General features: G+C 40.7%; 1 protein-coding gene across 4 annotated transcripts in view; it reads right to left on the reverse strand.

Moving 5' to 3' along the window:
* LOC143301523 (rhotekin-2-like) overlaps positions 1–17,765 on the reverse strand; it is an 82,030-nt gene that overhangs the window by 8,172 nt on the left and 56,093 nt on the right. For all 4 annotated transcript variants that reach the window (XM_076615908.1, XM_076615900.1, XM_076615891.1 and 1 more), the window contains 10 exons: positions 11,661–11,854; positions 10,427–10,476; positions 8,975–9,028; positions 7,046–7,166; positions 6,298–6,457; positions 4,984–5,015; positions 4,444–4,541; positions 3,376–3,482; positions 1,969–2,094; positions 413–578 (listed from right to left, as the gene is read on the reverse strand). In XM_076615908.1, coding sequence (XP_076472023.1) covers positions 413–578; positions 1,969–2,094; positions 3,376–3,482; positions 4,444–4,541; positions 4,984–5,015; positions 6,298–6,457; positions 7,046–7,166; positions 8,975–9,028; positions 10,427–10,476; positions 11,661–11,854 — 1,108 coding nt within the window. The remainder of the gene's footprint in view (positions 1–412; positions 579–1,968; positions 2,095–3,375; positions 3,483–4,443; positions 4,542–4,983; positions 5,016–6,297; positions 6,458–7,045; positions 7,167–8,974; positions 9,029–10,426; positions 10,477–11,660; positions 11,855–17,765) is intronic.

A 17,765-nucleotide genomic window follows, 5' to 3' on the forward strand; every position in this document is an offset into this window, starting at 1 on the left:
TCACAGATAATTTCTTGTTCTCATTAAATATTTCAGAAAGTATGCTTCACATTTGCTTTAATTTTTGGTTTCTGAGCTTGCAATTTACATTGTATTACATTCTTGCTCCTTCATGTACTGATATTGTTTTTTTGTGTGTGTGTGATGTTAAAAGTGAAGAACACACACTCACACACACACACATATACCCACCCACCCACAAACACACATACACCCCCACACACAGACAGCCACCCCCCCCCTCCCACACACACACACACATATACCCCCCCTCCCTCCACACACACACATACATACCCATCCACACACACACACACACACAGACAGCCACATCCCCCCCACAAACAAATACCTACCCAATCCCATCCCCACACTCCACCACTCACACATACACCCACACCCCCACACACACCTTGATCCAGTAAGTGTTGCTGGAAGCCCTCCCACCACATGTTGAGCTCGTCCTTGGAGTCGGCAGCCAGTGTGTGCTGTGACACCTGCTGCATGGTCACCGTCTTGATGAGGAATGTGTGGGCACGCTTACACGTGCTGGGGTCTGCGTCGCTGATCTGTGTGCTCTGTAACACACACACACACACAAAAAGTCAGCATAGCATGCATACATGCCTAGAAGACCAAAATCTTCCCATCAGGAACAAACTGAAATTTTCAAGAATTCTCAAGAACAATTTTTTTTTTTTGATTCAACAATCATCACAACAATCATCACAGCCACCATGACTGAAGGAGAATTCCCACGTGAAGAGAGTGCACAAAGTTTTCCCTTTTCTGTCAAAACATTAGTTCACCCATGAAAAATGGTGCCCCCATTTGTTTCTTTGTTGTTGTTTTTCCTTTTACATGCAACCAGCTGCCGTAACATCCAGAACAGTCATTGGTTTTCAATATGTTGAAATTACAAATACAGCTGTGTCAGAATGGAAGACATGTATGAGCATGACATCTTCATAGTCTTCTGCTATCTCAACAGACTGAGGGGCTATGAGCATGACATCTTCATAGTCTTCTGCTATCTCAACAGACTGAGGGGCTATGAGCATGACATCTTCATAGTCTTCTGCTATCTCAACAGACTGAGAGGCTAAAAAAATTAATTTTTCACACGCATATCAGCATTTCCACATCCTTCTGTGCACCCTGCTTTAGCTCCCATTTACAGGTGTTTCTGTCACCTCAACGCAAAGAAAAAGTGATGGAAAAAGGAAGCGGCCCCATATCTAACTTGACAGAGAAGGATAGAGCTCTTTCGTATTATTTATAAAAACACACAGAATTGGGGCATCACTTCCAAACCAGTGATACACAGACTTCTTCAAAATGGAGCAGACTCTGAGTTTTCCCCAAAACTGGTAGACTGACGAAACATACTGGCTATGCACAACACCTTCAGAAGGTGGATGAAGGCATTTGTAATTACAAAGGCAAAACTCTGTGTTTATGTGCTTGCATGTGTGTGTGTGTGTGTGTGTGTGTGTGTGTCCATACACTCTGAAACTGATCTGTCAAACAAAACATCCTTCCACTGAGGTCCACTTCAGAAAAAAAAGCAAGTTATCTCCCTTGCATCCCCCACCTGGAGAATAAAAACAGTTCCTAAAACAGTCACAACTCTGCTTTTTGGATGACTCATGAAATCAGATTTATATTCTCACTGACAATAGTCCTATCAACATAACATTGCACCAAATAGTGATTTTGAACATCTTCAAGGGTATGCCTTCTTCTTAAACATCTCTAAATTAGTATAAAAAAAAAAAAGAACTATGAACACCAAATGCAGACATTCTAAGGAATTGCTGCGATCAACGCGAGCAACAGCATGGTAAAATAAGATCGGAATCTGCTTGTCCTAAAAAACACACACAAATGATATGTTAATGAAAACTCTTCTGCGCACTTGAAACTGGCGCAGCAGGCCCGGCCAAAAGGAATGACAGACCGACTCACTTTGGTGACAGGGATGGAGAGAAGGGGCTGAGCAACTTCAATGTCGGACGGGGACAACCAGCAGGCAAGGTGAAGGTTCTTCAGCACACACCAGTACCGCCGCCACTTGGAGAGGTCATCGTCCTCCTGCACCACACCAGATACAAGATAAGACAAGAATAACTTTATTATCTCAAATTAGAAAAATTTGATCAGGTGCATAATCACAACATAGACAAGTAAACAACATGGAGACCATAACTGTAAAAAAATAAAACAAATAAAAAGAACTGCTATCAGGAACATAACGAAGACACAAACAGAAACAATCAATAAACATTTTTAATATAATTATAAGCATAACATACTAATAACCAAACACAAGAATACTTCATTATCTCTAAAACAGAAGCTTTTGAGGTCCTTCAACTAAATGTATCCAGTCACCCCCCGAGTACAGCATCCATGCCTAGTAACCACGGCTTGGTAACCACATTACCATATTTCATAGGGTGCCCAGTACCGTCGTGCAATGCACAACAATATCATATGATTATGAGACAACACGCAAAATTTAGTGCAATGATCATTCCAATTTAGTGTCTTGTACAAGACGTTGTCATTTGTACAGCATTTGTGTAATCTGCCAGCAGTATGTTGTATAGCAGTATATCAAAATTATGTGCATATACATGGGTATTAAGCAAAATAGCAAAGAGATAACATAACAGAACAGAAATCATCAGAAAAGCATAATTAAAAAGTAAAACAAAATGTGTCAAAAGACAGATTTTTTTAAACATCATCCAAAATTCAATTTTCTTCATGAAACATCTCAGTAGCAGTATCAGTAGCTCAAGGAAGCATCACTGCGTTTGGACAAATCCATATACACTTCACCACATCTGCCAAGCAGATGCCTGACCAGCAGCGTAACCCAACGCGCTTTGTCAGGTCTTGAGAAAAAAAAAGAATAAATAAAAAAAAATAAAAATAATAAACATAATAATAATAATATAAAAAATAAATAAAATTATAATAATGATAATCAATAACTTAAAATAAAAAGACAATAATGACGATAAATAAGCAAATAAATGTAAAACATGCAGACACACATTTACACATGCATAACAGATATGCAACAAACATGCTGTTTCACAGATATGAAAGCACAAACAAATACACATAAACATACACAAGCCCTGACACACACACACACACACACATACACAAACTACACTCAACAGAATGATATGACTAATCCCTCCCTACAAATCACTGCATTTGTACAACAAATGGCCTTCTTGACAGTCAAATTAAGTGTCTGAAATAAAGAATGGAATGTTCTTGATGGACAATCTTAGTCATATGTTCCAAAACTTGATCTGACATGAATGGCCGTGGTTCATGACACATAAAATGTACCTGAAGATTGAGGTATCCAGAAACAGCAGGGTTGACCAGACAGCCAGGAACTGCAGCCACCCGACAACAGTAGTTACCAAAGAGAGGCAGCTCATGGACCTTGCCCTCTGAAACAGCCATCATTAGCAAGTGCAATCAATTCTCAGCGTCACCATTCCACTTGCCCTGTTCTCCCACCTTTTTCTGTTTTTGTTTTTGTTTTGTTTTAATAACATTAATCAATGTAAAAATGAATACTTTAAATAGACATCTACAATTAACAGTAAGTGTGACAGAACAATAAACAGAATTCCTTCTTTAGCATTACAGACTGATGACTTGGAGGACGCAGGTTCGAGCCTCAACAGAACTGAGTTTTATTTTTTCATCCCATGGCCAGCTTCTACCCTGGGTTCAGTGTGCTATAGGCTCAAATGCGAAGACTGGAATCACTGGTCAGGGATCGTCTGCTTGATAGATGCATCTTTGGGGGTGTTACTCAAATTTCCTGATGAACACTGCAGGTGTCTGCATCTCTCAGCCTGGATGAGCCAGAGATGCATTATGAAAGAAAAGACTTGTGAAGTAGACCCAAACCTAAATGGACCACCATAGCAGAGGTATCATCACCCCCACCATTATTCATTGTCTTCCAAGCATAGTAAACAAAATGTCCAAAATTTTGTGGCACCAAAGAAAAAAATAAATGTGACCAATTCTACTGCCCTCTGCAACAGTCATCACAACATAGTAAATTCTGTCACCCTCTGGTGCAGCCATCACACTGATTTGTAGACTTGCTGTGTAAATTCTATTGTCAAAAGCAACAGACAAACATACAAATTTATCTCAAAGAGAATAAAGTTTATCTTTGATATTTCTAAGACTAATTTTTTTGAGGGGGGTTATCTTCTTCATTTTACTGCGCCATATTTAAGAAAGGATTCAAGTGTACAACTAGCCTAAGAAAGGACTGAATTGTACAACAAGCCTGTAAATGATGAAATCATAAAACACACCAATACACACTCACACTCCCACTGCAAACAGACACCATGACACCACTCTTCAATCCTCTTTCAGCCTCACCTGAGTTTTTCTCCAGCTCAAAGTCGAAGGTTCTAACAGAGTCATGCACATCCTGTAAGTGCAGTATTCCCTTGGCAACCAGCTCAAACCGCGGTCCTCTGTTTTACATAGTGAAAAAAAAATTACTCAGTTGATGAAGCAGGCCTTCCAGTAATCCACCATAAATCAGTTAAATAATCAAGCATAATTTAATCAATCAATGGTAAACAATTTGATCATTTACAAAACCAGAATCAAGTAAATAATTAATACAAAACAAATAAGTTCTTCAATCATTCCTCACAGCACTTAATCAAAAGAACAGTTCACTCATCACACAACGAAGTAAACCAACTGTAAACCATTTCATCAACAAGCAGCCAGTGAACTAAATCAATAGTAAACCACATATCTTCTAATCAATGCCAAGCTGGACAGTTACATTTCCTTAGCAAATACTACGTATGTCTCTCACACGCATTATATTTGGGCACACACAGAGACACTGACAGACAGACACACACACACACACACACACAAATCAAGACAAAGGATACTTACAGAACCATGCTGCCAATTACATCTGCATCATTCTGAAACACAGCCAAGGACAGCAGGAGATTACAAACTGTTCTCACTCTTTTTCTCTCCCATTTTCATTCAACGTTTACTCTTCCTCAAATGGATGTGTGTATGTGCAAACACACACACACCATACATACACACAAACACATATTTCTGCCAGCATACACATGTATGCACCAACACACACCATTTAATCCAATCCTGACTCCAGAATGGAATTCTGATCACTGATTGGAGACAATGTGAAAAGTTTAGCTGCTCTCTCTTCTATGTGTACATGTGTGTGTTTTGCACTGTATCTGCATATTTCTGTCTTTTTTTTTCTTGTGCATGTGTGTGGGTGTGCATGCGAGTGTGTCTGGGTGGATGTGAATGCGTACACATTACCCAAATTACTTCCCTTGAACTTTCTTTTTTTCAAACATTATTTCACACAGAACATAAAATGTATCATATCTTTTTGCACTTAGTGTATTCACACACACATATATACATTTATCACATATGTAAATGCATTAAACAGTACTTTGCCATCAATACCAGCCATTAAAGTGTTTATAAGCAAAATGAGGGGTGCAATGGCTGAGAAGTAAGAGCACTGGAATTCATCTGGTCATGGGTTTGATCTCTGGATCGGACACCAGATGGATTAAAGGTGGAGATTTTTTCTGATCAGTCATGTCAATATATTAAGTGCATATCATATCAAAGAAATTATTGAGTTTTACACATAAAGTAATTTCTCTTTGGAGATAATAAAGCACTCAGTGTTCTGTATGCACACCCCCGAAAATGGAGCATTGCTGCCATAACAGTCATGCACGTTAAGCCCCATCATAGAAGTTTATGAGTGAACTTGAGAGTAGCAGCCCACTAAAGCAGAATGAAAGAAAAGAAAAGAAAAATCAGTAAACAGGCTTGGGAATTTTGTCCTGGAGAGTTGCCTCTGAAAACTGGACAGGGTCGAGGGGCTGCCTAAGGCCCCTGGTGGGTGAATGGGCAAAGGGGGGCAAAGCTTGACATGCTTGCTGTTTAAAAATTATTACATGGCGGCTACAGCACAAGTGATGTCATGGAATAGTTGAAAAACTTAACAGGGCCTCAAACGGACTGGACAAAAATAAATCCTACTCATCAATTTTTTTTCGCTGAAAAATACTGTTTTTCCTCTGAAATCAACTGCTCTTCCTCTGAATATAGCCTATCCACTGACAGTCCCCCAGCCTGGTAAAATCAAGAAAAAAATGATAGACCATTTGTGGACACGCAGCACTTGTTTTCCAAACTCACCAGTCCTGATAGCCTCTTGCCCACACTTCTCCCCACAGAGCCGGAGATGTCTGTGATCTTCTTGCGGATCTTCTTGGGAGTGTTGGCCATGGACAGCTCTTCGTGCAGCTTGTGACAGTACACCTCCAGCTTCAGCTCAAAGTCATGGGGAATGTTCTGGCTGGGGACACACAAGAAGGGATGGAGGCATATCTCATAATAAAATGATAACAATAATAATACTACTATGAAGAAGAATGATAATAAGTATACACTTATCTAAGAGAGACAAGTAACTGGTAAAGATGGAGAGAACTGGGTGCCAGTTTATCACTGGTGCCCCTACAGTTGGGAGACTATGTGATAGAAAAAGACATTTATAAAACACTTTCAACCAGCTCAAAGCGCTTTACATATTTTTTTCTAACCAATATGTCTTTTTTTTTTTTTTTAGCAGGTTTGAGTGTCATCAACATTTTTCTTGTATTCCTGTATAAATGTTAATATCAAAGGGTTTAATTCATGCCATTCTTGTTTATGTTAATAATTCTCATCAAGCACTGTGCCAAGCCCATGACACCAATTTAAAAAAAGAACAATAATCCAGTTATCCATATTTATGTCTACCAACACTGATGTTACAAAACAGCATTCTCATAATTATACATTATCTATCATTCTCATGTTTAAATACCATTGACACGGACTTCAATAATTACAATCCACCCCATGACTGTTCTCTTAGTCCCCCACCACTGCAAACACTTACAATAAAATCACATCTTCAAAAGTCATGTCAGTCATGCTACGGTCCACGTTGGTGATCATAGAGGTATCATAGATTTCGGTGCCCACTTTCAGCAAGCAGAACACAGCATACTGCCGGTAATCTGAAACAGCAAAACGCAATTGTAACAAGATGTATAGTCAAACATAAAAAGAACAAGAAGTGTGTGTGTACATGTGCGTGTGTATGCATGTGTGCAAGCGTGTATGTATTTGAGTGAGAGTCTGTGCATGCATCTGTGTCAATGTGTGTATGTTTTTCTGTGTGTGTGTGTGTGTGTTTGTGTTGCTGTCTTTGTGTGAACATGTCTATCCATGCATATGTGCATGTGGGCATGTTTGTGTGCCTACGGATGTATACACATGTGCTGAGCTGACAACACAAATCACACAAAAGGATACTGTTTCATAAATCAGACAATAGTAATAATACAGTGTTTCATAAATTACACAATAGGATGATTTTTCGTAAGTCACACCACAGGATTTTTCATAACTACACAACAGGATGATGTTTCATATATCCAGAATAAATAAATGCAAACAAACATTGGAAAAAAAAGGTGCAAAGATTATAAATAACACAGGGCTTGGTACAGAAAATGGACTGTGAGACATAGCATCACCTAGCTTTTAAACTGAACTGTTGGGTCTGTGCACAGAATTTGGTATGCATTCAAAGCTGAGAAAAAGAGAATAAATGTTAGAAAGGTTATAATGATCTGCCCATCCCACATGTCTCACTCACTTAACATAAAGGTCAGCAGAGCAAAATGAAATACCAAATATAGAAAAATAAAATTGTCCCCAAATTATGTGACCTTTCATGCCCTGCTCTCTCAGGGAGAGGCTCACTCAGTCTGGCTCCACAACTAAGTAATTCTTGTCATCAGTAGTAGGACTTGACAGGTGGTGTCTTGTGTATGTTGTTGAAACAGAACATGCACTACTGTTGTACTGAATAGTCTGACTCCACAACTAAGTGATTCTTGTCATCAGTAGATGGACTTAACACTATAATAACAGGTGGTGTCCTGTGTATGTTGTTGAAACAGAACATGCACTGCTGAATAGTCTGGCTCCACAACTAAGTGATTCTTGTCATCAGTAGATGGACTTAACACTATAATAACAGGTGGTGTCCTGTGTATGTTGTTGAAACAGAACATGCACTGCTGAATAGTCTGACTCCACAACTAAGTGATTTTTGTCATCAGTAGTGGGACTTAACAGGTATGTTGTTGAAACAGAACATGCACTGCTGAACTGTCTGACTCCACAACTAAGTGATTTTTGTCATCAGTAGTGGGACTTAACAGGTATGTTATTGAAACCGAACATGCACTGCTGAATTGTCTGACTCCACAACTAAGTGATTCTAGTCATCAGTAGTGGGACTTAACAGGTATGTTGTTGAAACCGAACATGCACTGCTGAACTGTCTGACTCCACAACTAAGTGATTCTTGCCATCAGTAGTGGGACTTAACAGGTGGTGTCCCGTGTATGTTGCTGAAACAGAACAGACACGACTGAACACCACCAAAAGTAACTCAGCAGCAGTGGAAGATCTCCCCTCTGGTGTGTGGCCTTCTGGAAATTTCATACTGATAGGTTCAGGCCTGTGGACTGCTGCTGCTAGGACTGCCAGTAGACGAACCTAGGTGTGGTTCATACTGGTGCATGGGTGTGGGGGTGGGGGTGGGGGACTCCAGTCAAGATGAAACTGAAAGGCTTGGGTGAAAGCAAAGAAAATATATTTTTTTTAAATATAAAATAATCAGTTTAATACACCAGGTGTCTGACTCGCCTTTATCCATCATAATGTGACTGTCTCACCACAGTACACACAATTCTTTAAAAAGGATACAACAAAATAAAATAAAAAACACACTTTGTAGAACTAAGCTCACCTCCTTTGTTTTTGAAGTGGTCTGTGTCTTTCCACATCAAGGGTATTCTAATATCTGCAACATGACAACAGAAATCTTTAGTTTCAACAAAAACTTTTGTTTTTTTGTTGTTGTTTGTTTTTTGTTTTGTTTTTTTGGGGGGAGCTCAGTTTGTTATCTTTTTCTGTCATATTTCTTTGATTATTTTTCTTTACTTTTATTTTTTTTACATGTCTGCATCTGCTTTAAAATGATTTCTATATGTAAGGATTTTGTTTTGCTTCTTCACTGTCTGTAATCTTTTATTGTTTCAAATATGACTGTGATTATTCTTTATCATTTCATTTCCATAGTTGGTCATAACATCTTTAAAAACTGGCTTCTAAAGTTCTGTCTGCATGGATTTACTTTTATGCAGTTGTCTTCATACAGTTTATTCTCCTCCATCAACACTGTTGGCAAGAGTATATATACAAATTCTGAATAACAATCACATTCTCAACTTGTTTCTAATCCTACAAGATAAAAATGATCATTCTTGTAAACACTACTGTTTGAAAGTTTTCTTAAATAATTGTAATGCCTTGCCTCCTAGGTTGATTTTTGTCCAGCAAGTCTGAAGACAAAATTCCTGCATCTGAGATTTATTAAGGATAAAGGTGTCATACTTGTATCACAATACTGCTATCTTGGAGTTATTACAGCCCTTTGCTGTGAAATGACTGGAAGAATAAAAGGCAGAGGATGCCATGTGGTAAAACCATAAATCTGTCATTTTGCAAACTGATGCAGGCACACAAACACTTCACGAAAAACAAAATACTGTATTAACAGTTTCCATTCTTACACTGCTAGATTCATACAGTTTGTGACAATAATCATCAGGAACCATCTGAGCAGGTAGGGAAATTTACAAACAAATAAAAATAAAAGTAATGACTCTTTTATGACACTAGCCACAGTGGCCAGGGACGAGATATCAGGAGCCTGACCCCCTTTCTGTGGAGTAAATATGTCGACACCTATCTCTGATGATCTCTGTGACTGGGAAAACCACTCCACCACAGCATAGAGACATGCCTGACACTACCCACTCACATTTACCACTTGCAATTAACCTAGTTTAATGCATAGGTGGAAGTGCCGAGTTTCATACAACTGAAAACTGTGTGTGTGTGTGTGTGTGTGTGTGTGTGTGTGTGTGTAGTTGTGTATGTGTATGCATGTATAGTTGTGTGTGTGTAAGTTTGAGTGTGCATGCACGCATGTGTGTGTGTGTGTGTGCATGCGTGCATGTGTGTGTGTGTGTGTGTGTGTGCGCACGCGCGCACGTGCACACGCATGTCTGTGGGTTGAAACAATGCTAATGACAAAGAGCACAGGTTTTTAAATGAAATGTGAGATGCAATATATCAGCTCAGAAACAAACAAAAATAAATAAATTAATAAATACAATAAAATAAAAGTTCTCACCTGATACGCTGATCTGTGCTTTGCAAGGCAGCTGATTGCCTTCTGTTAATCTGCCCACATATACTTCATAATTATTCATTTTGCACTGGCATCATCATAACTATCATTTTGCTTTGCCATCATCATCAGAATCATTTTACACTACCATCATCATAACTATTATGTAAATTCATTCTCCATTTAAACCAAGTCACACATGTTGCCTATTTTCTTTCACAATGTTTAACAAACACCATTTTGTTTTCTCTCTTCCATCAGTTTAATGAAATCAGTTACACAAAGATACTAATTTTTGTAACTTTATTTCCTTTATAGATGTTGATTGTTTGAGGAAGGTGGCAAAATGGTTAAGCTTATCTGGCAATACAGAGTCCGTGAGGGTCTGGATTTGAATCCTGCTCTCGCTCTTTCTCCCATGTTTGACTGGAAATAAGAACTGAGTGTCTAGTCATTCCAATGAGATGATAAATTAAGGTCCCGTAGACAGCACACACCTGGCGCACTGAAAAAGAGGTCATGGCAACAAGACTGTTGTCCTCTGGCAAAATTCTATAGATGAAATCCACTCTGACAGGTACACAAATATATATATGCATGCACTCAAGGCCTGGTGGGTTATGCTGCTAATCAGGTATCTGCCTAGCAGATGTGGTGTAGCATATACATAATCATATATATGGATTTGTCCGAATGCAGTGACGCCTCCTTGAAAAACTGAAACTAAAACTGATGACTGTTAGCACTCTGGGCCCCAATGCTGATGTACAGTGCATTATAAATAAATATCCATTATCACTATTTACTTCCAGTACCACAAACTACTGCTAAGCTCTGCATGCAATATCTTCTTCTGCTGCTATGCCTCCTTGAGAAAATGAAACTGCTGCTGCTGCTCCTACTACTACTACTACTGCTGCTGCTGCTGCTGCTGCTGCGCTGCCACTCCTATCACTACTCTGCTGTGCAAGCTTCACTTACTGCAACTGGCCAAGGACCTCCTGTGTCTTACAGCACTGCAGCTCAGTCATGTAGGCAATGTTTGTGCTCAAGTATACTGCATTACAAATGTCCATTATCATTATTTACTACTACTACAACTACTACTACTAAGCTCTGCATGCCATGATATCTTCTGTTGCTGCTGCTGCAACTACTACTACAACTACTACTACTACTACTGCTGACTGCTGCTACCGCCACTCCTATTACTACGATGCTGTGCAAGCTGACTTACTGTGACTGGCCGAGGACCTCCTGTGTCTTGCGGCGCTGCAGCTCCGTCATGTAGGCGATGATGCGTGTGTTGGAGCAGAGCAGGGAGCGGGCTGCCTCCAGCAGCTGGTTAGGATGCTTGGAGGCCGCCAGCAGCTTGGTGGTGCCCTCCCGCATCTTGATCTCATGGTCAATCTTCTGCTGCAGGTCCGTGTCCTGAACACACACATGTATATATCTATGATAGTCAGTCGTCTTCGACTATGACCATCAGAACAGCAGAGGAGGTAACTTGCTGTCCCAACTGCTGTTGGCCCAACTGTAAACTTACATCAATCTATAAGCTCATACATACTGGCCACACACGCACACACACAAACACACACACACACACAAACACACACACACACACCACACACACACATGTTTAATAGTCATGCTTCATTCTTAGAAAATGAAACAGCCCAACAACACTCAGCATGTATCAGCAACCCAGTGACATAAGCTTAAAAATTGTGCAAACAGCAAAGTCAGAGCTGTACAATAAATGGTTTCTCAATTGCAATGGGAATTCATTTAAAGCTTAGTTGTTTTTTTGTGAAGGACTATGAAACTCAATCCAGGAGGCTAAATTGCACTGGCTCTTAGTGCTGCATCCTTGGGGGCTAACTGACCTTTAAGGACCATCCCAATGCCAATTGTCCTTAAACCTACAGGTCTGTTTATGTAGCTGATTTTTGTTGTTGTTGTTGTTTGTCTTTATCACTAATATCAACATCAGTGTTGGTGTCATTTTCCACAAAAGGCTTCTTTGGTGTATGGTAAGATAGTGGTGTCCTAGGAGGAAGCTGTGCAAATAAATCCAATGGCTGTGGTATAACTGCAATTATGCTAGAAGCAAAATAAATTTGGGAGGGAAGATACAACCCTCACCAGCGACAGAACAATAAACAGAGGGTTTAACTATAAGAAATTAAAACATTCTCCTCAGAAAGGGAGAAACTTCTCTTCTGACAAGCACAGCGTACCATAAATCAGCGGCCCCTGTGACATCAGGGGCAGGGAACAAACACAGTGTTTGCAGAAACTTCCAGCAAAGGCCAAGGGTAGGTATGGTCCTGGGGACTTGAGTGATCTTTGCTGGGAACATGAGAGCCTTGAAATATTTCACCATGTTTCCATTCACCCCTCTTTTTTCTTTTTTTTCTTCACCCTTTTTCTTTTTTTTCCATTCTTTATTTTTCTTTTTTCTTTTTTTATCTCAATACAAGTAGAACAATACAAGTACCTCTCTCTCTCTCTCTGCCCCCCTCCCCCCTCCTACCACCCCCCTCCATTTCCATTGCTTTTCTTGCCAAGTTCCCTCCCCTCTCACTTTCCACAGATGTAAGAGATCTGAAAGAAATCCACTGGCTCCGAATCAAACAGCTCAAGCAGTGGTGACATGTGTTGAGTGTGCCAGTACACAAAACTGCATCCAAGAATACTTGCCCCCTACCCACCCTTCTCCCCCCCAAAAAAGTTGAACACAAAACTGCATCATGACTTTACCCCCACCCCCACATGATATTCTCTCCCCCAAAAGGTGTATGTCAATTCAGTGAGTGAGTGACAGACAGATAAACAAAGAAAGAAAGAGAGAGAGGAACCGTGTGTGTGTGTGTGTGTGTGTGTGTGTGTGTGTGTGTGTGTGCGTGCGCGCGTGTGCATAGGTGAGTGCATGTGCTCATGTGTGTGCACATGTGTGCGTGCATATGTGCGCGTGTGTGTACCTGCGCATATGTGCACATATACTTATCTCCCTCCATGTTAGCTAAACGTAATATATGCACAGACAATAAAACATCCTGGCTAATTTGCATGTTGTATGAAAGAATAAATATTTTGCACATCTACTGAAGTTTTGTTCTTCCAACTTGTTGTCATCATTGTTGCTTTGGAAGAGGGGTGTGAGGGATGTAGTGATGAATATCGGCTGGGTTTTTTTGTGTGTGTTTGTGTGTGTGTGTGTGTGTGTGTGTGTGTGTGTGTGTGATATAGAGAGCGAGAGAGAGAGAGAGTGTGTGTGTGTGGTGTGTGCATGAGTGTGATTAGGAACTGTTTTACTTTCTAATCAACAGCCTGACCTGGCAAGGAGAAAGCAACTCAGAGCTCCACATGTTTCCTTTGGCCAAGTCCACAATCACCAAACCCCCTCTTCTCCTTCCCGAATAACAACAGTACTGTCAGCAGAGGTGACAACTGAACGACAACTGACACCCCGGTGAAGTGTTGTGTGCGTGGGTTTTTCCCTGGTTGGAAAGCAGCAAATAATTAAAAAGTGAGTGTGCCTTTTTTTGTACGGTTGGTGAGGTCAGGTCAGCCCGCTATCAAACACAATTAGTCACCGATCTTTGGTCAAGGTTTCTACACGATGAATAAGCCGACAAGTGAGGGAGTCCTGTGTTCCCTGTGCCAAATATAGCACTGCGTCTGTCTTGGCCATGGTTTGTAGTGTGTTCCCTTCTGCTTATCACTCACAAGTATAGGTACTCATGTAACGCACGCACGCACGCACACACACACACACACACACACACACATTGTCTGTCTGTCTGTGGCTTTGTGTGTCTGTCTGACTGTGGCTTTGTGTGTCTGTGAGCACACGCATGCATAAAACGGCTGCTGCCTTTACTTTTTTTTTTTTTTTTTGGTATGGGGAGGGGGGCGGGAGAGTAAAAAAAAGAAATTCTCGTTACTATAGCCCACCAAAGTACCAAAGGTACTTCACGTTGACATCAACAAGTGTATGTGACAACCTTGCACGGCTTTGTGATGTCTCCACTCCTACCACCACTGAAGTGCTCTCCTCACCCCAAGACGTCATGCCTCAAACTTGCCAGGACCAGATCTTACTCACCAAAGAAGGGAGAAAGTGAAGAGAACATAACATGGTTTGGTAAGACCACTGGGTTTCCAGTCAGAGGCGTAAACTGACGTTCACAGATCGATACAGTACACAAACGGCGCCTTCTGGAAGAAAATATTCAACTTCTTTTTTTTTTTTTCTTCTTCTTCTTCTTCTTTCCTTTTTTTATTTTTATTTCCTTAACGTGTTACAGAAATGAAAGTGAACATATTACATACGACTTGTAAGTTGTTAATTATTTCCAACATGGCGATAAAGAATATGAGGAAAATTAATCGCCTGACAACTAAGCTGAAAATACGGAAACCACATGCTCTTCGCTTTAACCATCCAGTCACGCTAACAGCACAGAGAGAGAGGGCAGGCCGCTCCTCAATTAACGAAACTGCCGGCAAGCAAATACGTACTTGCAATTACCGCCAGCCTTCCTCTTTACTACCGCATACCATAGAAATTGACAGATCACATTTTATGACCTTGACTCGGGTTAACGACTTACTGTGTGACACATTATACCAAGCTCCGCCTATTGCTCTTACTTTAAATCATGGAGTGCGAGTCGTAAGTAAACCTTATGTCTGAAAATAACCATCTGTAAGTGCTTGGATTCCAATACATTAACAACTTATTTGTACTTTCCATGATCAAACAAAATTTCGGTTCGTTTTTCTCGTGTTCTGCAAATAAGCGTATCGTGCGCGTGCGAGAAGTTTCATGTTTGATACACAACAGGACAATGCAAGGGTCATCACCTACACAAGATTTTTTTTTAATTAAAGCAGTACCACTACTAGCATCTGCTAGTTTTTATATTATTATTTTCTTAATTCGTCTTATCTTAAAGGCCCTGTGGGGCGGGAAAACCCAAGCACTGAATAAACTAAGCAGAAGAAAGTGAGTCATGCCTATGTGTAAATCACTGTAATGGCTCTCCAAAAACTTTAAAATAATGACGTTACCACCATAGCCATTCATTACTGAGAGACAGACAGACAGACAGACAGACAGAGAGACAGAGAAAGAGTTGGGGATGGGGGAAATGCGCAGCCGTAAATGTATATATCTGTGTTCCAGTCCACACCCCATTATGGGTTTGTTGTTTTGGTGGTGGTAATGATGGAGTGCCCTCCCAACTCCTCCTCGCTCTCCTCCCTCTACCCCTTCCTCAATCTCAAACACACACAGAGAGAGAGAGAGAGAGAGAGAGAGGGGTGGGGGGGATACCACACAAACGAAAAAAAACAACCAACAACAAAAACACACAAAACGGGAGGATGGGTAGGGGCATTATATGTCACATGAAATAAATCAAGTACAACAACAACAAAAGAAATAAAAGAAAACAAATAAACAAATATTTAAATCACATGCCCCCACCCCCATCCCGAATCCTAATCACACTTGATTACCCTTCATTACGTCATTGGCTACCAGTGCCTGTGCTGCGCAAAAAGCGAACAGAAGCCTCCTGGGCTGCTGACATTAACCAGGGATGTGTTTGCTTGTGTGTGTGTGTGTGTGTGTGTGTGTGTGTGTCATTTCTTTTTTTCTCAAAGGATGGTGTGTGTGTGTGTGTGTGTGTGTGTGTGTGTGGAAGGGAGGAGGTTGAGACAATGGGACAGTTTCTCTATCACGCAGAGAAACACACACACGCGCGCGCGCGCGCACACACACACACACACACACACACACACACACCGGTGGGGTTGGTGGGATGAGTGGGGTGGGGTGCGACACTGGGACCAGGAAGTTGTGTTGTAATTGAAATGAACGTCACAAAAAGCAAAGCTCAAGCACGCATTGTCGCAAAGTTTTTATACCTCAATACAACAAGAATGTATGCATTTATTCAAAACTTGTGAGCTCACGAACATGATTAGCAGATACATGTCAAAGAAAAGAAAGACAAAGGTGGAGGAGAATGATTAAATAATAAGCATCCTTTTGGACAACGTATCCACACGTGTACAAGCGACTACAACTTCCTCATCCAGCACACGTTGGGCCACTTGACATCCTTCCTGATAATTTGGAACTCTCTAAAATAAAATCCAAGAAAAAGAAGAAAAAGAAAAAAAGTGATGACATCAAACACGAAGGGCGCTGCTCTGAAAAACAACTATTGAACCCCCCCCCCCCCCCCCCCCCCCCCCAGTCCCCCAAGCCAAACACACATACACACACGAGCACACACACCCCCTCTCCCCCCCCACACACACACAAATACACACGCACACTAACAACCACAACACACACACACACACACACTATACAGCAAAACACCCATTCTAAACCCAGTACGCACCCTCTCCCCGCCGCCCTGCATGCTCTTTTATTAGCCCTACCCTTCTCCCATAACCTCTGCTCCATCCTTCTTCCATCTCAGCCCCCGAGTGCTACAGTGAACAGGTCAATGTATCCGCCTCGTTTGAAGACCTGGGGAGAAGGGGCGTCTGGTATTCATCGTCTCCTAAATCTCCTCTGGTCTGATCACCCCCCACGTCCCCCAAAAAAAAGAAAAGAAAAAGAAAAAATCTACCTTCCAGTCTAGAGGTCAAAAGGGCAGCAGACAACATCCGACATTTGAAGTAATTTATGCTTGATTTTAATAAGATAACCATGTTCAACGGTCATCAACATTCGTTGAAATGGAAAAATAATAAATAATGTAGCGGAGTGAAAAGATCGGAGACTTTTTTTCCTCCCAAGAAAAAAATCATTGGCCTCAAGTCATCAAACCCAAGTCCTGGTGAGTGGGGGTGGGGGAGAGGGGGGTGGGGATGGGAGTTCTAATGGAAACCTGTTTATGAGCATGCATGTTGAAACAGGGAAGTCAGAACTAAGGTCCCGCTAAAATAAATCAAGAATCTCTCTCTCTCTCTCTCTCTCTCTCTCAATTTATGACCAAGTCTAAGAGAAAAGAGAAGAGAAAAAAAACGAAGGAGCAAGAAATGAAGAAACAAGGAAACAAGGCAGAAAAACAAAATTAAGAAGGACGCGAGAAGTAAAGAAAGGGGAGAGGAAAAAAGAAAGAAGAAGAAAAAATTACAGAAGGCAAACTATAAAGTCATAATCTGATTGAGAAAGACAGAACAAGAGAAAGAAAATGGGCAGATAAGAGAAAACAGAAAAACAAAAGGAACCAAACATGAAATCATTGGATTCCAGTACATTAACAACTTATTTGTACTTTCTCTGATTAAACAAAAACTTCGTTTC

Source organism: Babylonia areolata, chromosome 2 (genome assembly GCF_041734735.1).
Source record: "Babylonia areolata isolate BAREFJ2019XMU chromosome 2, ASM4173473v1, whole genome shotgun sequence".
In the NCBI taxonomy this organism is placed as follows: domain Eukaryota; kingdom Metazoa; phylum Mollusca; class Gastropoda; order Neogastropoda; family Buccinidae; genus Babylonia; species Babylonia areolata.